Genomic DNA, 25,009 nt, shown 5'->3' with positions numbered 1-25,009 from the left:
GCCAAACAATAATATTTTATTTGTAACACAATATTATTTTTCGTTTTCGTTTTCGTTTTATTTATTTATTTTTTCATAAACTTACCAGGCTTCATGTAAATATATTGGGACGATGCAAATGGGATGTACTCAATCATCACAAACATATCCGCCACTGCCAGCCACTTGAGTATTTTATTTATTGGTGCTTTGGCCATATCCTTTTTGGTCAATACCATGATGTTCAGCAGATTGGCAATTGTTCCGAACAGGCAAATCTGGAAATACATACAGCCAATGAAAAGGAACAAAAAAAAAAAAAAATACGGATGAAAAAAATGGATAATAACGTGATTAATTGCCACCAGTTACAGTTGTATTGAATGTGTGATAAAGGTATGTATTTTAAAGTGGGTCGATGTTAAGAGATCTGAAAAAATTACGAAAACTAAAAATTATGAATTAATAGGATGTTCCCCTAGAAACAATGAAACTAGAGTTTTAACACAAATATGTTCAAATATGGAGCCATGGAAAATTTTAAGTTGCTCAAAAAAAAAAAAAAAAAAAAAAAAAAAAAAAAAAAAAAAAAACAGATTGACCCACATTTGTATCCTGTACTTGATTCATGTTTACTCGTGTGCATCAATTATCTTTTACACATGTATATATATTTTAATTTAACAGGTACATATGTATCTACAAGTCATGAAACGGTCGAATTTGGGATTGGATTGGATTGGATTGATAACACTTAAGACTTCCTAATGGTCTTCTGAAGAAAGAACAGTGGTCTTTTTCGAGAATAAAATAAGGCCCAATAGTCTTCTATAGAAAATATCGGTTGGTTTTCTATTAAAGAAGACCTGCTGGTCTTCTATATAAGGAAACCCTCTGATTTTATATAGAAGAAGACTCTATGGTTTGACATAGGAAAACCGCTGGTCGTCTATAGAAAAAGACTTTCTGGTCTTATATAGAAAATCCGCTGGTCTTTTTTAGAAGAAACCCCACTGGCCTCCGGTAGAATAAGACTTGATAGCCCTCTATAAAAGAAGACCTCACGGTCTTCTGTAAGACAAGACCACCTAATGGTCCTCAATGGGAAAAAACACGGAGATCTTTTATATGAGAGGTCCTGTAGAATAAACCCTACCGGTCTTCTATGGAAGAAGAACTACCGGAACTATGGAAGAAGACTTACCGGTCTTCTATGGAAGAAGACCTACCGGTCTTCTATGGAAGAAGACCTACCGGTCTTCTATGGAAGAAGACCTACCGGTCTTCTATGGAAGAAGATCTACCGGTCTTCTATGGAAAAAGACCTACCGGTCTTCTATGGAAGAAGACATGCTGGTCTACTATGGAAGAAGACCCGCTGGTCTACTGTGGAAGAAGACCCGCTGGTCTACTGTGGAAGAAGACCCGCTGGTCTTCTGTGGAAGAAGACATGCTGGTCTACTATGGAAGAAGACCCGCTGGTCTTCTGTGAAAGAAGACCCGCTGGTCTTCTGTGAAAAAAGACCTGCTGGTCTTCTATGGACGAAGACCTGCTGGTCTTCTATGGACGAAGACCTGCTGGTCTTCTATAGCAGAAGACCTGCTATAGCAGAAGACCTGCCGGTCTTCTATGGAAGAAGACATGCTGGTCTACTATGGAAGAAGACCCGCTGGTCTTCTGTGAAAGAAGACCTGCTGGTCTTCTATGGACGAAGACCTGCTGGTCTTCTATGGACGAAGACCTGCTGGTCTTCTATGGACGAAGACCTGCTGGTCTTCTATGGAAGAAGACCTGCTGGTCTTCTTCTATGGAAGAAGACCTGCTGGTCTTCTATGGAAGAAGACCTGCTGGTCTTCTATGGAAGAAGACCTTCTATGGAAGAAGACCTGCTGGTCTTCTTCTATGGAAGAAGACCTGCTGGTCTTCTTCTATGCAAGAAGACCTACTGGTCTTCTATGGAAGAAGACCTGCCGGTCTACTATGTAAGAAGACCTGCCGGTCTACCATGGAAGAAGACCTGCCGGTCTACTATGGAAGAAGACCTGCCGGTCTACTATGGAAGAAGACCTGCCGGTCTACTATGGAAGAAGACCTGCCGGTCTACTATGGAAGAAGACCTGCCGGTCTACTATGGAAGAAGACCTGCCGGTCTACTATGGAAGAAGACCTGCCGGTCTACTATGGAAGAATACCTGCTGGTCTACTATTGAAGAAGACCTGCCGGTCTACTATGGAAGAAGACCTGCCGGTCTACTATGGAAGAAGACCTGCCGGTCCTTTATGGAAGAAGACCTGCCAGTCTTCTATGGAAGAAGAATTACCGGTCTTCTATGGAAGAAGACCTACCGGTCTTCTATGGAAGAAGACTTACCGGTCTTCTATGGAAGAAGACCTACCGGTCTTCTATGGAAGAAGACCTACCGGTCTTCTATGGAAGAAGACCTACCGGTCTTCTATGGAAGAAGACCTACCGGTCTTCTATGGAAGAAGATCTACCGGTCTTCTATGGAAAAAGACCTACCGGTCTTCTATGGAAGAAGACATGCTGGTCTACTATGGAAGAAGACCCGCTGGTCTACTATGGAAGAAGACCCGCTGGTCTTCTGTGAAAGAAGACCCGCTGGTCTTCTGTGGAAGAAGACATGCTGGTCTACTATGGAAGAAGACCCGCTGGTCTTCTGTGAAAGAAGACCCGCTGGTCTTCTGTGAAAAAAGACCTGCTGGTCTTCTATGGACGAAGACCTGCTGGTCTTCTATGGACGAAGACCTGCTGGTCTTCTATAGCAGAAGACCTGCTGGTCTTCTAAGGGAGAAGACCTGCTGGTCTTCTATGGAAGAAGACCTGCTGGTCTTCTATGGAAGAAGACCTTCTATGGAAGAAGACCTGCTGGCCTTCTATGGAAGAAGACCTGCTGGTCTTCTTCTATGCAAGAAGACCTACTGGTCTTCTATGGAAGAAGACCTGCCGGTCTACTATGTAAGAAGACCTGCCGGTCTACTATGGAAGAAGACCTGCCGGTCTACTATGGAAGAAGACCTGCCGGTCTACTATGGAAGAAGACCTGCCGGTCTACTATGGAAGAAGACCTGCCGGTCTACTATGGAAGAAGACCTGCCGGTCTACTATGGAAGAATACCTGCTGGTCTACTATTGAAGAAGACCTGCCGGTCTACTATGGAAGAAGACCTGCCGGTCTACTATGGAAGAAGACCTGCCGGTCCTTTATGGAAGAAGACCTGCCAGTCTTCTATGGAAGAAGACCTGCCGGTCTTCTATGGAAGAAGACCTGCCGGTCTTCTATGGAAGAAGACCTGCCGGTCTACTATGGAAAAAGACCAGCTGGTCTTCTGTAGAAGAGGACCTGCTGGTATTCTACAGCAGAAGAATCTTCTCTGAAAGAAAACCTGCTGGTCTTCTGTAGAAGAGGACCTGTTGGTATTCTATAGAAGAAGACGACCTACTGGTCTTCTGTAGAAGAGGACCTGCTGGTATTCTATAGAAGAAGACGACCTACTGGTCTTCTATAGAAGAAGACCTGCTGGTCCTCTATAGAAGAAGACCTGCTGGTCCTCCATAGAAGAAGACCTGCTGGTCCTCTATAGAAGAAGACCTGCTGGTCCTCTATAGAAGAAGACCTGTTGGTCTTCTATAGAAGAAGACCTGTTGGTCTTCTATAGAAGAAGACACACTGGTCCTCTATAGAAGAAGACCCGCTGGCATTCTTTAGAACAAGACCCGCTGGTCTTCTATGGAAGAAGACCTGCTCTGGTCTTCTATGGAAGAAGACCTGCTCTGGTCTTCTATGGAAGAAGACCTGCTGGTTTCCTATACAAGAACATCCCATGGTTTTCTGTAGAAAAGGGCCATTTTTCATTCCAAGATTTTTGATGTAATCTGAAACCTATAGTAGAATTTTGTAAAAAAAAATTGTAGAATATTTCGACTTGATACTATCACATTTGAAGGGATTTTTAATAAAATTTTGTTAAAAGGAACACAAATTTCTATAGGAAAAGACCATCCAAAATTCTTCTATAAAATATGGTCTTGTAAAGAAGAGGCCATAGCAATATACCACCCAATGGTCTCCTTTTATATAAGACGATGATGGTTCTCATTAGAAAAAAAAATTAACCATAAGAAAAAAATTGATTTTATTCTAATCGACATTTACACAATCCTAATGTTGTCCAACTCCATAACTTTTCTTGGCAGGAAAAATATATATCTAGAAGTTATCTAAATACAATCGAATAATGAGACTAACAAAAACAAAAACAAAAACAACAACAAAAACAATAATCTTTATACAAACTCCTATTTCCAATTAATTTGGCATTTCCACTTCCTGTCTAATAAACAATCGTTATTTCCCCAAATGACCCAGACACCCGGCCGCAACCCAGCTGCTAATTGGAGTGCCAAAGCAATTCTCGCTTCTGGTAGCCAAAGCGTAGGAATATTCTATTATCTGTCAAACATATGTTTTCATTTATTTGGAATTTATGTTAATACACGCTTAGAGTGAGCAGAGATAGCGCTGCTCCACGAACCCTTGTCAAAGATTTTATCGCCGTCGTCGTCATGGTGGCCTCATGTTCGCCAGCTTTATTGAGTGTTAATTTTGCCCGCTGCCATGGCTTGCGGTTATTTTGCTAAAAATCTCCTGATAGTATTTGGGGCGTTAATAAAATATATATTTTTTATATACTTCTATACATACACACATACAGCCATACTGACATATGTACATAAAATGCAAACAATGAACCAGACCCATAGCCCAGAGGAAGGATAAAGAATTGAAACGAAGCGAATGTAATACGCATTTAATTATTATTATGTGTTACATTGTTGTTGTTGTTGCTGCTGGTGTTTTTATTATTTTATCTACTGCCGCCTGCCAAATAGAGATAATCTGATATTTTTCAAAGGAAAAATAATGGTTGGAATGGGGATAGAGAGCCAGCAGTCAATTTGTGAAGGCGGAAGTAAAAAAAAAGTTGTCGGATTTAGTCTGAGTTTGGCAAAGTCAGCAGGTTGTCTTGTCATTTAGAGGAGAAGTAGGTGGATTCTTTTATGGATAATTATAGCTGTATTTAGAATTATAATAATAATGAAAATAATATAATAATAATAACCACAAGTTAAAAAGTATCAGTCGGATTTGCCGACCGATGTTTACCCTAAGCCTATGTTTCATTATTTAAATATTTTTCTGTTCTCTGTTATGATTATTCAAATTTCTTACCCTCTATGGAGTAGGTTCCGGAGGGAATGGGCCAATATTGTCCATTTCGGACCTTAAAACTAGTAAAGAAAGAAAGTCGGGCGGGGTCGACTTTATGATAACCTACACCACTTTGCTAATTTAGTAGAGCTCCATATAACAATTAAAAGTTTTTATGGGAGAATTCAATCATACACGCTATAATATTAATTATAATTTAAAGTTCTAAAGGACTAAATATGCCGAAGCATTTGTATCTTTTAAATTCGGACTTGTATTGCCGAATTTGGTGCACAATTAATTCGAAATCGGGTAAACACATATATGGAAGCTATATCCAAATCGGAATCGATCTCGATAAAATTTGGCAAAGATATTTCTGGCCTGTATTTGATATATTTCCCCGAATATCGTTGTTACGGAGTGCATATTACGACTGTGGGTAACAAATATGACAAATCGGATGAACAGTATATAGGGGAGCTATAGCTATATCTGAACCGATCTTCACTAAATTTGACATATTAGCTTCTAGCCTCAATTCGGTCGTAAGTGCCAAATTTCATCCAATTTGGGCACATATTAGACGTTTGGTGCACAATCAAAGATAAATCGGACGAAGTTATATATGGGAGCTATATCCAAATCTGAACCGATCTCGATAAAATTTAGCAAATGTATTTCTGAACTGTATTTGATATATTTCCCCAAATATTGTTGTTTCAGAGTGCATATTACGGCTGCGGAGGATAAAAAAAAAACAAATCGCATGAACAATATATATGGGAGCTATAGCTATATCTGAACCGATTTCGATCAAATTTGGCATACTTATTTTCAGGTCCAATCTTATCGTACGTGCAAAATCCCATACTATTCGGACTGATATTTCACGTTTGGTGCACAATAAAAAGCAAATCGGACGAAGATCTATATGGGAGCTATATCTAAATTTTTACCGATTATATCCAATTTCAATAGGGTTCGTCCTTGGGCCAAACAAATGATTTGTGCAAAATTTCATCTGGATAGGGCAATAAATGCGAACTGTACTTTGTTTACAAAAATACGGACATGCATAAATCGACTCAGAATGTGATTCTATGCAGATCATCAAAAGGCACTATGGGTCTATCTCGTTTCCTTTTGCCTATTACAAACAAATGCACAAAGACATAATACCCTGACCACCTTGTGGTGTAGGGTATAAAAATGTGATATAAATACTACAACGTGCCATGCTTGTGCTATATCGGTTACTTCCTTCACTTTAAATTATATATGTGATAATTATACCCTCAGCCATATGGCTACAGAAAGGTATATATCGATTGATACGGCAAAAACGTTCCTCATCGAAATAACAATTTTAGAACCTAGGTCTCTATGGACCAAATCCGTTTCTGATCATTTGCAGTTGATCTAGCGATGTTCGTCCCTCCGTCTGTCTGACTGGCTAGTGCGCACGATAACTCTCGAAGGGAGTATGCGTTTTGATTGAAACTTGGTACATCGTAATATTATTAACAAACTTAGATCGAGTTCGGAGATGGGCAATATCGGTCCACTCCTTCTGGTACCTGCCCCACAAAAGGTCGAACTTTTCAAAGATAATACTTTACTGCACGGAAAGAGCTCCAACCTGGCAAATCCTAATATTTGCATCAATGCTAGGTCAGGTGAGAAAATTGATAATATCGGTCCACTCCATCCAGTACCTCACCCACAAAGGGTAAAAATGTTGAATAACAATAACTCTTATAAAATGTGATGTAAGAGTCCGATTTACACACATCATAATATATTATTAACCTGAGGTCTGGTGTGTAAAAATGTAGTATATCAGTCCACTACTTCTGGTATCACCCCCATAAAGGGTTAACATTTTGAATATCCACGAAGCTTATAAAACGCGAAATTAACATCCGATTTCATGCAGACTTGGTACATCTTAATATTTCCATCAACACAAGATCTGTTATTAAGATGGTAGAGATCGGACCATTCCTTCTGGTACCTCTCCCACGTAGGGCCAATGTTTTGAAGAACCAAAACGATCATCAAATCCGAAAGAAGAATACGGCACTCTTGATACTTCACACATCCCATTATTTCTACTATGACAAGATGTGAAGCTGTGAAGATAGAATATATCTCTGAAGATAGACTATATCGGTCCACTGCTTGTGGTACCTCTCCCACAAAGGGTCAAAAACGCGAGATTAACATTAACAGATTTGGGACATCCTAATATTTCCATTAAAACAAGATCTGCTATATACAGGGTGAGATAAAAAAACTGCAACAAAGTAAAACGCCATAATTTTTACATTTTTTTTTCAATTTTATTGAATGAAAGCCAAAAATTCGTATTGGTCAACTTTGGCACGAATTATGGCCTTCAAACGGCCAATGAAACCGTCATACGCTGCCCGAAAGTTGCTCTGCGGTATTTTGGTCCATTCCCGGCGAAGAGCTTGCTTGAGGTGATCAACTCTTTGGTATTTTTAAGTGCCAACATTGCGTTCCAAAATAGTAAAGACACAATAGTCCAACGGATTGGTATCCGGAGATTTTGCTGGCCATTGGGCGCTGGAAATGAAGCGAGGAACCTAAAATTTTTGGGTGGCGCGTGCTGTTGGAATGTCCAAGGTCTGCGGCCAAAATGTTTGCGTGCCCAAGGCTTTCATACACCCTCCAGAATATTTTTGCGATAATATTCGGCATTTATTCTGATGTCACGGTCGATTAATACGAGCGGATAGTGACCATCGGCTGTTATGGCGGCCCACACCATCACCATGACCGGAGCTTGAGTTCTGGTGGCCAACTGAAGGTGCACATTTTCAGCTGACCTCTTTGGCTGGCAAGTAAATACGATCAGTTTGCTTGTTTACAAACTGCTGGACCATGAATGTTTTCTCATCGGAGACCGAGAAAACCAAATTCGGCAGTTCACCACTTTCGCCCAAGCGAAGCAAGTCTTTAGCTATTTCGAGTCTATTTTCTTTCTGTTGCGGTGTAAGTTCTTGCACTTTTTGGAATTTCAATGGCTTTACTCCGACCTCATTGTTCAATATTTGCCGAATTAAATATTGCGATATGTTCAGCTCACGAGCCATTTTTCGAACACTGCCACGCGGGTTTAGATCAAGTCGCTTCTTCACTTTTCGAACCATTTCTGCTGATGTTGCTGTTTTCTTCCGTCCACTTCCTTGACGTCGGGCTACGCTACCAGTATCACGGTAACATGATAACGAGCGATGGAACGATACACAAAAGATTTATTCACATTTAAGAGATCTGGAGTGCTCTAATGATAGCTACTTGTGGTTTTCCAGCCAAATATAAAGAAATCACAGTATCACGCTTGAATTGCATCACGAATAACTTTTTTCTGGAAAATTCTCACCGAAATGCTTTTGTAGACTTGTAAACAATATAATGAGCTGCCACTGGAATAATTTTAACAGCTGTCGGATGAGTGGTTTAGAAATGACAGCAGTCTGAAGTTGGTTGCAGTTTATTCATCTCACCCTAGAGATGTGGTACTCCACTCTTCCGTAGATGACCACTTATCTTCTCACCTCTACAATAAATGACCACTGCGGTCCTCTCCTCTACAGTAGATGACCTCTGAGGTCCTCTACTCTACAGTAGATGACCTCTGAGGTCCTCTACTCTACAGTAGATGACCATTGAGGTTCTCTGCTCTGCAGTAGATGACCTCTGAGGTCCTCTACTCTACAGTAGATGACCTCTGAGGTCCTCTATTCTGCAGTAGATGACCTTTGAGGTCCTCTACTCTGCTGTAGCTGACCAAGTAGATGACAGTTTATGACAATTATAAATTGCACATAACGCATTCAGCACCCGAAAATACAGGTCATTTACTATGGTTTACTTTAAGTTCACTTTTTTAGAGTGTCTGTTTGTTGTACCTGCTCCTCTGATTATTTCCTCTCTGTTTGCGACTAAATTTCATTTAATATTCTCTCTTTTTTTTTGCTGCAAGTAAGTCAGGCTTACAGTAGATGACCTCTGAGGTCCTCTACTCTCTAGTAGATGACCTCTGAGGTCCTCTACTCTCTAGTAGATGACCTCTGAGGTCCTCTACTCTACAGTAGAGGTCCTCTACTCTACAGTGGATGACCTCTGAGGTCCTCTACTCTACAGTAGATGACCTCTAAGGTCCTCTACTCTACAGTAGATGACCTCTAAGGTCCTTTACTCTACAGTAGATGACCTCTAAGGTCCTCTATTCTACAGTAGATGACCTTTGAGGTCCTATAATCTACAGTAGATGACCTCTGAGGTCCTCTAGTCAGAGGTCATGTATGGGGGAGTAGAGGACTTCAGAGGTCATGTATGGGGGAGTAGAGGACCTCAGAGGTCATCTATGGGGGAGTAGAGGACCTCAGAGGTCATCTATGGGGTAGTAGAAGACCTCAGTGGTCATCTATGGGGGAGTAGAAGACCTCAGTGGTTATCTACGGGGGAGTAGAGGATCTCAATGGAAATGTCCTGAAAAATGCGGGGGAGTAGATGACCTCAGTGTTCATCTACATGAATAGAAGTCCTTAGAGATCATCTACGGGGTGGTAGAATACCTCAGTGCTGGGAGTAGAGGACCTCAGTGGTCATCTACGGGAGAGTAGAGGACCTCAGTGGCCATTTACTGTAGAGTAGAGAACCTCAGAGGTCATCTACTGTAGAGTAGAGGACTCCAGAGGTCATATATTGTAGAGTAGAGGACCTCAGAGGTCATCTACTGTAGAGTAGAGGACTTCAGAGGTCCTCTACTCCCCCATAGATGACCTCTGAGGTCTACTGTAGAGTAGAGGACTTCAGAGGTCATGTATGGGGGAGTAGAGGACTTCAGAGGTCATGTATGGGGGAGTAGAGGACCTCAGAGGTCATCTATGGGGGAGTAGAGGACCTCAGAGGTCATCTATGGGGGAGTAGAGGACCTCAGAGGTCATCTATGGGGGAGTAGAGGACCTCAGAGGTCATCTATGGGGGAGTAGAGGACCTCAGAGGTCATCTATGGGGGAGTAGAGGACCTCAGAGTTCATCTATGCGGGAGTAGAGGACCTCAGAAGTCATCTATGGTGGAGTAGAAGACCTCAGAGTTCATCTATGGGGGAGTAAAAGACCTCAAAGGTCATCTATGGGGGAGTAGAAGGCCTCAAAGGTCATTTATGGGGTAGTAGAAGACCTCAGTGGTCATCTATGGGGGAGTAGAAGACCTCAGTGGTTATCTACGGGGGAGTAGAGGATCTCAATGGAAATGTCCTGAAAAATGCAATATAATATATAGCCTGGGACTAATTGTAAAATTTTGTTAAAATCCGATATTAAGTCCTTGGATGATCTACAATTTAGTCCTTGAAAAACATTTAATAAAATGTACGATTTAGTCCTTGAGAATAATTGTTGGGAAGATCTGCGATTGAGTCCTGTAAAATATTCATCTGTAAATCTACGATTAAGACGTTGAAAAATATTTCTAAGACATCCGCTATTTAATTTTTGAGAAATATACTTGAAAGCCAGGGCGGGGTCCTTGAAAAATATTTTTAAGTAATCCACTATGTAGTCCTTGAGAAATATTTTTGTAAATCTTTGATGTAGTCCTTGAGAAAAATTTTAGTAAATCCACGATGTAGTCCTTGGAAAAAATGTTTTGTAAATCCACGATTTAGTCTTTGAAAATAGTTTTAGAAAAAATCCACGACTTAGTCCATGAGAATTATTTTTTTTTTGGAATATTTACGACTAAGTCTTTGAAAATATACATTTAAAAAAAAAAAAAAATCAAGGATTTAGTCCTTTAGATATATTTTCATATTTTATTAAAAATCTTAGATTTGGTCACTGAAAACAATTTATAAAGAGTCATGCTTTAGTCTTTGAAATATTTTGTCGAAGATTTGCAATTCTGTCCTTTGGGAAACTTTAAAAAAAAACTACAATTTAGTCCTTGAAATTATTATCCAAGATTTAGTCGTTGAGAAATATTAAAAAAAAAACAAAGTTTTTGTCTTTCAAAAAAATATTTGAAAATCCAAATCTTCGTCTTTGGATATATATTTTTTTAAAATTTACGATTTCGTCCTTGACAAATATTTAAAAAGATACAATTAAAAAATTCACGATTTGATCTTTGAAATATTTCGTTAAAAAAACGACATAATAGTCCTGGAAAAGTATTTTTCAAAAATATTAAAAAAAAACAACAATTTTGTCCTTGACATTTTTTAAAATCCATTATTTAGACTTAACACGGAGAGATTTTCAGTTCCTGTATATCCTTTGGAATTTTGTATCTCGAAAACGCATATCCATCTACTTATACACCACCACCACCACTTACCACAAGTGCCACATAGCCATGCAGGCCATTGTAGACTCTCAGGCCTTGATAGAAATCTCCCCGGCAATAGTCCTCACATTCATCCGATGAATTCGAGTCCAAGCCACTCGAATCCTTGTGATTGTAGGCATTCAAATACTTGATAAATTGTATCAATTCGTCGGTGGTCAGATTCGTACCGTATTTTTTCAAATCGATGTTGTCGGGTAATGTTTGGGCGGGAGCCATCATTGCGAATTGTCGATGTTAGGTAGGTAACTGAAATAGAAGAGACAGAGAGAGAGAGAGAGAGGCAATGGTAAACAAATATTTCTGTATGTGTATGAATACTTCTCAAATGAATGTTTGAAAATGAAATTAAATTAGTTTGTGTCTCCCCCCACCCTGTGGCCCACACCCCACCATCAATTATAATTAGCATAATGTGTTGAATTTGTGTTGAAATATTTATGACACGAATTGCAGATTTCAAAGTAGATGTTTACATTACCAGGCCCATTATCGTTCATTTGCATCGGCAATTCAATGACAATCGTTTTGGGACACTGTCTATAAATCTTGTAATTTTATTACAAATTGAAAATGTGCTGAGCGTTGTTTAAATCAAAGTAAAAGTCATTGAAGCGTGTTGTCATTGATTAGCGAGTTCGGTGCAAGGTTGTCAGCCTGGGTGGTTGCCAGTCTGTTTGGGTAGTTCTTTCTTGCATTTCATTAAAGACAGTTAAGCATGATTGCTAATTAACCGCAGACGTTCTAACTGCGGCGCAATGTTATTCGAAGGCCTTCAGACACTAATTAATGTTCAATTATGGCCGCACTCAAATTTTCAGGGGTTAGGGGGACGTAATTGGGTGGAGGATGAAGGTATAGTTTTATTGAAAAACTATTGAAGAGTAATGAGGTTTTTTTTTGCTTGGAAATCCTTGAAAGTTGTTCTTAAAACTTCAAGATTTTTCACATAAAGTCCTTGACAGGATGTGTCACGAAATTTAAAGAAATGTCAAGAAATTTAAAAACTTTAAAAAATATGTTAAAAAATTAAAAATTGCATATAGTCCCTGACACATATTTTACAAATAATCCTTAACAATTTTTTCATACATAGCTCTTGAAAAATATTTTTTACAAAATCCAACATTGTATGGAGTCCTTGAATTTTTTTTAAATCCCCAATTGTATAAAGTCCTTGAAAAATATTTTTTAAAAATCTACAATTGTATTAAGTCCTTGAAAAATATATTTTTTTAAATCTACAATTGTATTAAATCTTCGAAAAATAGTTTTTAAAAAAATCCACCATTGTGAAAATTCTTTGAAAAATATTTTCAAAAAATCACCATAGTATATAGTCTTTGAAAATATTTTTCTAAAAATTATCGTTTGTATAAAGTTCTTGAAAAAAATGAAACATATTCTTAAAAAATCCACGATTGTCTAAAGTCCTCGATATTATTTTTTTTAAAAAATCCACGATAATATAAAGACCTTGAAACATACTTTTTAAAAAAAATATTTTTTGTATAAAGCCCTCGAAAATTATTAAAAAAAAAAATCCACGATTGTATAAAGTCCTCGAAAATATTTTTTTAAAAAATCCACGATAATATAAAGACCTTGAAACATACTTTTTAAAAAAAATATTTTTTGTATAAAGTCCTCGAAAATTATTAAAAAAAAAAAATCCACGATTGTATAAAGTCCTCGAAAATATTTTTTTAAAAAATCCACGATTGTATAACGTCATTGAAAATTATTTTTTAAAAAATCCACGATTGTATAACGTCATTGAAAATTATTTTTTAAAATTCCACGATTGTCTAAAGTCTTCGATGTTATTTTTTTTTATTATTTAAATTATTTTTTAAAAAATCCACGATTGTATAACGTCATTGAAAATTATTTTTTAAAAAATCCACGATTGTATAACGTCATTGAAAATTATTTTTTAAAAAATCCACGATTGTATAACGTCATTGAAAATTATTTTTTAAAAAATCCACGATTGTCTAAAGTCTTCGATGTTATTTTTTTTTTATTATTTAAATTATTTTTTAAAAAATCCACGATTGTCTAAAGCCTTCGATGTTATTTTTTTTTATTATTTAAATTATTTTTTAAAAAATCCACGATTGTATAACGTCATTGAAAATTATTTTTTAAAAAATCCACGATTGTATAACATCATTGAAAATAATTTTTTAAAAAATCCACGATTGTATAACATCATTGAAAATTATTTTTTAAAAAATCCACGATTGTATAACTTCATTGAAAATTATTTTTTTAAAAATCCACGATTGTATAACGTCATTGAAAATTATTTTTTAAAAAATCCACGATTGTATAACGTCATTGAAAATTATTTTTTAAAAAATCCACGATTGTATAAAGTCCTCGAAAAATATTTGTTTAAAAAAATGCACGATTGTATAAAGTCCTCGAGAAATATTTTTTAATAAATCCACGATTGTATAAGGTCATTGAAAATTATTTTTTTAAAAATCCACGATTGTCTAATGTCATTGAAAATTATTTTTTAATAAATCCACGATTGTATAACGTCATTGAAAATTATTTTTTTAAAAATCCACGATTGTCTAATGTCATTGAAAATTATTTTTTAAAAAATCCACGATTGTCTAACGTCATTGAAAATTATTTTTTAAAAAATCCACGATTGTATAACGTCATTGAAAATTATTTTTTAAAAAATCCACGATTGTATAACGTCATTGAAAATTATTTTTTAAAAAATCCACGATTGTATAACGTCATTGAATTTTTTTTTTAAATCCACGATTGTATAATGTCATTGAAAATTATTTTTTAAAAAATCCACGATTGTATAAAGTCATTGAAAATTAATTTTTTAAAAAATCCACGATTGTATAACGTCATTGAGATTTATTTTTTAAAAAATCCACGATTGTGTAAAGTCATTGAAAATTATTTTTTAAAAAATCCACGATTGTATAACGTCATTGAAAATTATTTTTTAAAAAATCCACGATTGTATAACGTCATTGAAAATTATTTTTTTGAAAAATCCACGATTGTATAATGTCTGTGAAAAAATATTAAAAAAAAATCCATGATTGTATAAAGTCCTCGAAAATTATTTTTTTAAAAAATCCACGATTGCATAACATCATTGAAAATTATTTTTTAAAAAATCCACGACTTTATAACGTCATTGAAAATTATTTTTTAAAAAATCCACGATTGTATAACGTCATTGAAAATTATTTTTTAAAAAATCCACGATTGTATAAAGTCCTCGAAAATTATTTTTTAAAAAATCCACGATTGTATAACGTCATTGAAAATTATTTTTTAAAAAATCCACAACTGTATAAAGTCATTGAAAATGTATTTAAAAAGACCAATTCTCTAAAGTCCTTAATAAATTTTTTTTTAAATCCACGATAGTAAAAAATCCATGAAAAATGTTTTTAAAAAATCCACAATTATGTGTAGTCCTTGAAAAATATTTTTTTTTTAAATCCACGATTGCATAAAGTCCTTAAAATATATTTTTTAAATCCACGTTTGTTTAAAGTCCTTGAAAAATATTTTTCAAAAAACCTACAATTATATGTAGTCCTTGAAAAACACTTTTAAAAAAATCCATGATTGTATAAATTCTTGAAAAATATGATTGTATGGACTTCTTGAAACAATTAAAAAAAAATCCATGATAGTAAAAAATCCAAGAAAAATATTTTTAAAAAATCCACAATTATATGCAGTTCTTGAAAAATATTGTACAAAGTTCTTGAAATGCATTTTTAATAAAATCCACGATTGTAAACAGTCCTTAAAAAATATTTTTAAAAAATCCACGATTGGATAAAATCCTAAAAAAAATATTTTTTAAAAAATCCACGATTGTAAAAAGACCTTGAAAAATATTTTAAAAATCCGCGAGTGGATATTGCCCTTAAAATATTATTAAAAAAACCACGATCTATTTAAAAATTATCGAGTTTACTGGCCAAAGAGGTCAGCTGAAAATGTGCACCTTCGGTTGGCCACCAGAACTCCAGTGCCGGCCATGGTGATGGTGTGGGCCGCCATAACAGCCGATGGTCGCTCTCCGATCGTATTAAACGACCATGGCATCAGAATAAATGACGAATATTATCGCGAAAATATTCTGGAGGCTATATTAAAGCCTGGAGCACGCAAACATTTTGGCCGCAGACCTTGGAGATTCCAACAGGATTCAGCACCATCGCACTCAGCACGCGCCACCCAAGAATGGTTACAAAATGAGGTTCCTCGCTTCATTTCCAGTGCCCAGTGGCCATCAATATCTCCCGATACCAATCCGTTGGACTATTGTGTCTGGAGTATTTTGGAAAGCAAGGTTGGCACTAAAAAATACCAAAGTGTCGATCGCCTCAAGCAAGAGTTTTGCCGGGATTGGGCCAAAATACCGCAGAGCAACATTCGGGCAGCATGTGACGGTTTCATTGGCCGTTTTAAGGCCATAAATTCGTCCCAAGGGTGACCATTTCGAACAAATCTAAATTTATTCTAAAACTTGATGCTATTTCCGATTTTTTTTTTTTTGCTTTCATTTAATAAAATTAAAAATTATGGTGTTTAACTTTGTTGCAGTTTTTATACCCTCCACCATGGGTAGGAGGGTATATTAACTTTGTCATTCCGTTTGTAACACCTCTAAATATTCGTCGTAGACCCCATAAAGTATATATATTCATAATCAGCATAAAATTCTAAGACGATTGAGCGATGTCCGTCTGTCTGTCCGTCTGTCTGTCTGTCTGTTGAAATCACGATAGAGCCCACATTATTTGACGTAGACCTTTGAAATTTGGCACAAGTGTGTGTATTGTCCCTAGGATGGTTGGTATTGAAAATGAGATATATCGGTCCACGTTCTGGTATAGTCCCCATATAACGGTACCTCCCGATATTCGGTATTTTGATGATTTATGCCACATTTTTTCACGGATTTATCTGAAAATTGGTATTTGTAGGTCACAACGGGTCCCTGAGCGTGTGGCAAAACATTGCATGTATAGGTCCACGTTCTGGTATAGTCCCCATATAACGGTACCTCCCGATATTCGGTATTTTGATGATTTATGCCACATTTTTTCACTGATTTGTGTAAAAGTTCGTATTTGTGGGTCATAATGGGTCCTAGTTCGTGTGGCGAAACATTGTAATTATAGGTGCACGTGTTGGTGAAGCCCCTATATAACGGTACCACCCGATATTCGGCATTTTAAAGTTTTTTGCCACATTTCTTCTAATGTTCTTTTACCCTAGGGTGGAGGTTATTAAAAGTTTGGCCCGGCCGAACTTACTGTTTTTTTACTTGTTTTTATCTCACCCTGTTTTTTCTCAAACTCCTCTTCCTCTGGACTTTTTCTATTTTCTATTGAATAACCATAGCAGGATGTTGTTATCTTAGGACATAAATAATGGATTAATTAAAATCACATCATCGCCAACATCCTTGCCATTATCTAAACAATGATTATGGGTATATCCTTCAAAAACTAATCTCCTAAGGACAATGGGAATTAGGTCAAGTTTTTTTTTTTCAATTACTACTCGTATTACGTATCTGGTTTCCCTTACAACAATATGTTGTTGTTGTTGTTATAGTTTTGGTTATTTCATTCGATGTTGTGTCATTAATTTGTTGTTAGTAGTTCATGTCAATCGCATCGATTCCATTAACATTTCATTTGACAGACTCTCATCATTTTTGTTTCGTGACATTTTGTCGCAGAGCAGCACGAAAACTAATCAAAATCGATATTAAAAGAAGTGAAAAAAAAACGGAAGAAAACTACGCATTTTTAGTATTATATTTCGGGGGGGAATAATTAACAAATTCAGGCCTGTGTTTTGATAATTAATTCATCGGCCACCTGAATTCAAATATCCCCAGGCGGTCGGTCTTTGGAGAGCAAATCTTGGCGCTCATAAATAGTTATTTGTTCGAGGAAATTCCCAGACAAAGGTATGAGGAGGATGTCATGCCAACACAACTTCTTCCCAAAATATAATGTGACATACGTTGGAAGAGGAAGAACAAGCCATCACCTGTTGTTCGATTATTAGGTCTCAGGGTTTCTTTTCTTTTTCTTAACACAAACACACACACACACACCTGAGGCAAAGTGCAAAGTAATCATGTCCACACACATTTAACACGTTCATTGAGTTCAAAGAAAACATTTCCAATCAATCGTGACAAAGAAAATAGAAAAACGGAAAACAAAGGAAGAAAATGAAGACAATAGTTCTCACAGCTTACTTGAATATATAACAGAAAAGTGTTTAGGAGATGATGGAGGGAGCGAAAAAGGCCTAGACTTGGAGGGGTGAAAAAGAAGAGGTGCCATATACTGCTCCATCTGGGTCATAATCTTCGATAAAACCTAATGTAGGATAGTCGCCTTTTAAAAGGACCACTAAAACGGTGTTTTCTTCAACTTCTAGAATTTAAAACGTTTTCCGGACTTCCTGACAAAAATTAATGATTTTTTTTTTAAATTTTTCATATTTTCGAAAAATATCTTTCAAGGACTAAAGGGAAGATATTTTAATTTATTTCCAATGTTTCAATCGTGAACATCGATTTTTTTTTTCAAGGATATTATTTTTTTGTTTTTTTAGTAATTTTAAGGACTAAATCGTGAAGTTTTCAAATATATTTTTAAAGACTAAATCCAAAAAAAAGAAATAAAAATCGTGGATTCTTAAGAATATTTTTCAAGGAAAATAAACAATTTTGGATCTTTATTTTCAAGGACTAAAAACTAGTAGGGATTTTTAAAGCATATTTTTCGAGAACTATATTTTAATACCAGTAAGTTTCCGCTACATTGTCGGCGAAAATTTCATCTTAAACTTTTAGAATCGTCCCACAGTTTGTTTTAGTCCTTTTTAGTACTCCAAATGCACAATTTGTACAGTTTGACAACATTTTTAATCAAAACTTCATACATCGTACTAAATTTTTAGACTGTCAAGGTTTTTTATATTATTCAAGATTTTTCTTTATCGGAGAGAAGAATAGGAAAATATTTACCTTATACACCAAAAAGTCCTCAATTTTTTATTTTATTTTGAAGTTTACCAAGGAGGACATTCGGAAAACCACGCCTCCATATGTTAGCGCAACAGGGACCTTAATATCAAATTTCAGGATTCAAGCTCTACCCCCCTTCACACAATACTAAGTTTAGTAACATTTACTACGATTATCCAAAACAGACTACATCTCTTCATCCTAGACACCAAACAGTGATCTAAAATTAATACCACTAGAGCAACACCAGATACCAACAGAGACCTGAATATTAAATTTCAGGATATCAGCTCTATTCCTTCACCCACTACCCAATTTAGTACCATTTAGTACTTTTTCTACAAATATAGTACACATTTCCAAACCCATCTCCAACTCTCAAATTTAGATACCAACAGTACCAATTTCAACATAACCAATTTCAGAATTTTATCTCTATCTCTTAACCCAATTCCAAATTTATTACCATTCAGTACTTTTCGTAAAGTTATAGAACACATTTCCAAAACCACCTCCTTCTCTTCACCATGGCCACCAATTGCGACATCAATAACAAATTTCAGTATTCCATCTCTGTTCCAACTCCCAAAGGCACATTTTGTGACATTTTGCACTTTTCGTACGTTCATAGTATCCATTTCTTAAATCATCTCCTTCTCTCAACGTCAGTTACCAAGAGTGACCTTAAAATCAAATTTCAGGATTTCAGCTCTGTAATTTCCCACATTTATCGAATTAAGTACCATTTAGTACAGTTATGGTGCGCATGTCCAAAACTAGATCATTCTCCCAACCACAGCCACCAACAATGACATCCATATCAAATTTCTGGAGCAACACCAGATACCAACAGAGATCAGGATTTCAGAACTATCCCTTCACCCAATACCAAATTTAGTACTTCTCGTACAATTATGGTACACATTTCCAAAATCACCACCATATTTCAATCCCAGATACCAACACAGACCGCAATATCAAATTTAAGATTTTCAGCTCTCTAATTTCCCCAATTACCAAATTTAGTACAATTATAGTACGCATATCCATAACCAGCTACTTCTCTCAACAACAAACACTAACAACGATATCCATATCAAAGTTCAGCTCTTTGCCTTCATCCAATACCCAATGTAGTATCATTCAGTACATTTCGTACTATTAAAATACAAATTTCCGAAACCACCTCCATATGTCCAGGCTACACATGAAAAGCGATCCTAATACCAGATTTCACATTTAAAGCACCATCTGTTCACTTAACAACAAATTGTACCAAATATAGTACTATTTAGTACTTTTCCTGCACTTGTAGGACCCATTTTCAAAACCACATTTTTATCAAAAAACCTATCACCAACAGGGACCCAAATATAAAATTTCAAAATTCTCCCTAACCCAATCGGTTCTTTTCCGAATTTAGTACCATTTAATAGAGTTCGCACACTTAGCGCACCTTTTTTAAAACCACCTTCATATATCAAACTTAATTTCCAACCTTGATTCCGATACCAAATTTTAGCTTTTAGGTCTATCCGTTCATATAATACCGAAGGGTAAAATTTTAGAAGTATAGTATTTTAGAACTGTTCGTAACCTTAAAGTTTGAATTTCCAAAAACCTATTTTGCATTCCATCAGGGTCTCGAATACTAAATTTCAGAATTTTAAAGCTCATTCCGTTTGTTCAATACGAAGTATTAAACTTTTAGTACCCTTTCGTACCCTTTAAGTACGAATTTTCCAAAACTCAGCCTTATCTCAGGCCTACGCACCAAGACTGGGCGTCGTTCAAAATTTCAAGATTCCAGCTTTAGCCGTACATCTATCCTGCACTTCATTAGTGACTCTCATTCCAAATATATGAATTCTAGCTCATTCCGTTTGTACAGTATACGATTTTTGGTAGATTTTGGAACTTTTCGTACCCTTTTAGTACGACTTTCCTAAAACCCTGGCTTACCACATGCCTACGCATCAAGACTGACCCTACAGCAAAATTTTAAGATTCTAGCTTTAGACGTTTTGGTCTGGAATCGGTGTATTTCGGTGAGAAACCTTTTGGCCGTATCAAACGATATATTCCCTCTATATCCATGCGACTGAGAGTATAAAAAACACCTTTCTTTAAAATAACATACGTTTTCGTTAATAATCTATTTCAAAAATCCGCATGTACTTCAAAAAACTATTGAAAACATATTTTAGTCAAAAATTCTTAGACCTTTAAATTCTAGACCATTTAAAAAATTTCATATTTAAGGGTATGAATCCAAGCAATTAATTCAAAATATGTGCGATAGTACTTCGAAAAATTTTATGAAGAACCTAAATGATTCTTTAGAAAATGTTTTAGAAAAATGCACGATGGTCCTCCCTTTTTTTTAAGTCCCTTGTGGACCTTCAAAAAATATGAAAAAAATAAAAACAAGCTGTAAAAAAGCTGTAAGTTTGGCCGGGCCGAATTTTGAATACCCTCCACCACTTGGAACGAATTTGGCAATTTTCAAAAAATCAAAATCCGTTAAAAATTCTGTTAAAATCTTAAAAATACCGAATGTAGCCATTATATTAGGGTCTCTGCGACGACGTGGCCCTGCATAGGCAACTCATAAGCCATCACAATATTCAAGCGAAACTTGAAAAAAAAAAATCGGTGAATAATGACGCTTATATGGGGGCTATACCAAAACCTGGACCTATTTGACCCAATTTCAACACCAAAAGTCCTGCAGACATAGTTCACATTTGGGTAAAATTCTATTAACCTATTTCATTTCGTTCGGAAGCTAGAGTGATTTCCAGAGACGAATAGACGGACGGACATCGCTAAATTGGCATAGAATTTTATGCTGATCAAGAATATATTGACTGTGTGGGGTCTAGAATATATTGTCTGTGTGGGGTCTAAAATGTATATTTCGAGGTGTTACAAACGGAATGACAAACTTAATATACTCTCCATACTATGGTGGAGGGTATAAACATTTTTTTTTTTTAATTTTAAACCTTTAAAAAAATTACAAACATAACGGTATTAATTAAAGCAATTATTTTAACGATAGTACCACCAAGAATTCTATAAAGAGTCTGAATGATTCTTTAGAAAATGTTCTAAAAAATACATGATGGTCCTCCCTTTTTTAAATTCTTGGTGGACCTTCAAAAAATATTTTAAAAAAATCTAAAAGTCTGAAAAATCCGCAAAAGTCAATCGAAAATATGTTAAAAATGAACTATATTTTTTCCTTTCCTTTACTCCTTCCTATTTTTTAACAAAGAGAAGAGTTAGAAAAAAATTGTAGATAGGATAGGTCTTAAGAGAAAATTTTAAAAAGACCCATCAAAAATCGGAAACATTCATGATAATTATTTGAAGAAGTAGGCAATATTTTTCAGAAATTGAAATCCAGAAAAAAAACGATTTAAGATCCATTAAGAAACTCTTTAAGATTTTTCTCTCACAAAAAAGCCAACTGTCCTTCAATCCTTTTCGACGCAACTGCATCCTGTTATTTCTCGCTTGCAGAAATAGCCCTCGTTTGCTTGTTTTCCTTTCATAATTTGCATTGATGCGAATATTATTTTAATTTGCATTGAATTTGTTTAATGACCTGCATAAATGGTAATTTATTAATGCGTTTTGTTCATTATTTAGTTTCGCCATTTTGCTGTGCATTGGAAAAACACAATATGGCAGGCAGAAATAACAAAAGTAATTATTGCCAATATTAATTAATTTACACAGCACAGAGCGTATACACAAAAGTATAAGTAAGGCAATTTGAAAATAACTAAGGGCCAAAGGTCATCAATTTAAAACATAAATGGATAATTCAATATTAAATAATGGCAATTGTTTACAAATACCTTTTGGCGTCAAATAAAAAGGATAAAACCACTGACATTCCAAGAAGTGCAAGAACTTGGAGCGCAACAGAAAGAAAATAGACTCAAAAGAGCTAAAGAGTTGTTTCGCTTGGTCGAAAGTGGTGGACTGCCGAATTTGGTTTTCTCGGTCTCCGATGAGAAAACATTCGTTGTCCAGCAGTTTGTAAACAAGCTAAATGGTCGTGTTTACTTGCCGAAGAGGTCAGCTGAAAATGTGCACCTTCGGTTGGCCACCAGAACTCTAGCCTCAAGCCGGCCATGGTGATGGTGTGGGCCGCCATAATCGCCGATGGTCGCTCTTCGCTCGTACTAATCGACCATGGCATCAGAATAAATGACGAATAATATCGCGAAAATAATCAGGAGGGTGTATTAAAGCCTTGTAAAGGCACGCAAACATTTTGGCCGCAGACCTTGGACATTCCAACAGGACTCAGCACCATCGCACTCAGCACGCGCCACCCAAGAATGGTTACAAAATGAGGTTCCTCGCTTCATTTCCAGCGCACAATGGCCACCCAAAATCTCCGGACACCAATCCGTTGGACTATTGTGTCTGGAGTATTTTGGAAAACAAGATTTGCACGAAAGGTGACCAATTCGAACAAATCTAAACTTATTCTTAAATTTGATGATATTTCCGATATTTCTTGCTTTCATTCAATAAATATTTTTTATACCCTCCACCATTCTATGAAGGGTATATTAACTTTGTCATTCCGTTTGTAACTCCTGCCAAATATTCATAATAGACCCTACAAAATATATATATTCGGATCAGCGTAAAATTCTAAGACGATCTAGCGATGTCCGTCTGTCTGTCTGTCTGTCTGTCTGTCCGTCTGTCTATCCGTCTGTCTGTTGTAATCACTCTATCTTTCGAACGAATTGAGATAGAAGGTTAAAATTTCGCATACATGCATAGTTTACCAGTAGGCGGGTTAAGTTCGTAAATGGGCCAGGTCGGTATACGTTTTCGTATAGCCCACATATAACGGTACCTCCCGATATTCGGTATTTTAATGATTTTAGCGACATTATTTGCCGGAATTATTTAAAATTTCGTATTTAAAGTTCGTAATGGGTACTACAGCCTATGACAAAAAATTTTGTATGCAGGTCCAAATCCTCGTATAGCCCCCATATAACGATACATCTCGGTATTCGGTATTTTAACGATTTCCGCAACATTATTCACGGGAATTTTTTCAAATATCCTACTGGAAGATCCTAATGGGTACTACAACCTAAGGCAGAAAACGGTCTGTGCAGGTCCACGTCTTCGGTACCCCCCGATACTCCGTATTTCATGATTTTTGCGATAATATTCACCGTAATTGTAACAAATTTGGTATTTGAAGTTCGTAATGGGCACTACAGCCTATGGCAAACTATTTCGTATACAGGCCCACGTCTTTGTATAGCCCCCATAAAACGGTTATCATTTAAGTGGTAGTTTTCGGATTTTTTTTAATTATTTATCAATTTCCTTCGAAATGGTGGAGGGTATTAAAAGTTCGGCCCGGCCGAACTTACAGCTTTTTTACTTGTTTTTATCTCACATCGTATAACAAATTTCAGACCATTCAGTACCCATTATTTGCTAATGAGATTTTTTGGCTGGGGGTTGGAATCCTTCCAACTTTTTTTACGCAAACCCAAAAATATCCAACTTAAGACCACAATCAAATCATTTGCTTTTCACAAGAAAATAGACAACATTTTGACAAGCTTTTAAAAATCCCATAAACATAACTCACAACGTCACAACTTTTCGGCTAACGTTGTTTTGGTTTTATTTTTCGTTTTTATTTTCGGATCACAATCTAATTTTTAATTGACATGACAAATTCAAATCAAAAGCATAAATCTATCACTTTGAGAAAAAATAAATGAAAAACTAGTGTTTATGCAATTTGAAAATTTTAGAATCAGTTAAATTTTTATTGCCCTGCCACACTTGTTGTTGTCACTGTTGCAATTGAGCGATTGATAGTAAAATTTATTTTATTATGGCCATATTTCACACATTTTATGCTGAAATTGCAGTTGACAGTTACAAATCAGAATTTTTTTTCTTTGATTTGGTTGTCTGTCATTTACCAATTGGCCAACAAGTTTTGGGGGCCAAAAAATAATATGTAGATCAACAATATCCGTAACATGACAGCTACATGCTGAGTGTATACATATGTATGAGTGTGAGTGAGTGTGTATTTCAAATGGAACACCACCTACTTGTCGAAATAGTAAATGAAAAATAAAGAAGTAAAAAAGCTGTAAGTTCGGCCGGGCCGAACTTTAAATATCCTCCACCATTTGGAACGAATTTAGCAATTCTCAAAAACAATAAAATCCGTTAAAAATTCTGTTAAAATCTTAAAAATGCCGAATATCGGGAGGTACCGTTATATGGGGGCTATAAGAAGACGTGGACCGGCACAGACAATCTCC

At 36.1% G+C, this 25,009-nt stretch overlaps 1 protein-coding gene across 2 annotated transcripts in view; it reads right to left on the bottom strand.

Annotated features, from left to right (window-relative positions):
* LOC101899842 (G-protein coupled receptor dmsr-1) overlaps positions 1-25,009 on the bottom strand; it is a 455,946-nt gene that overhangs the window by 20,398 nt on the left and 410,539 nt on the right. For both annotated transcript variants that reach the window (XM_059130806.1, XM_005177084.4), the window contains 2 exons: positions 11,588-11,845; positions 86-257 (listed from right to left, as the gene is read on the bottom strand). In XM_059130806.1, coding sequence (XP_058986789.1) covers positions 86-257; positions 11,588-11,818 — 403 coding nt within the window. In that variant the 5' untranslated portion in view covers positions 11,819-11,845. The remainder of the gene's footprint in view (positions 1-85; positions 258-11,587; positions 11,846-25,009) is intronic.

The sequence above is a fragment of the Musca domestica genome, unplaced genomic scaffold, assembly GCF_030504385.1.
Source record: "Musca domestica strain aabys unplaced genomic scaffold, Musca_domestica.polishedcontigs.V.1.1 8, whole genome shotgun sequence".
Classification (NCBI taxonomy): Eukaryota; Metazoa; Arthropoda; class Insecta; order Diptera; family Muscidae; genus Musca; species Musca domestica.
The sequence above is the reverse complement of the archived record's forward strand: the minus strand, read 5'-3'. Positions and strand labels throughout refer to the sequence as shown.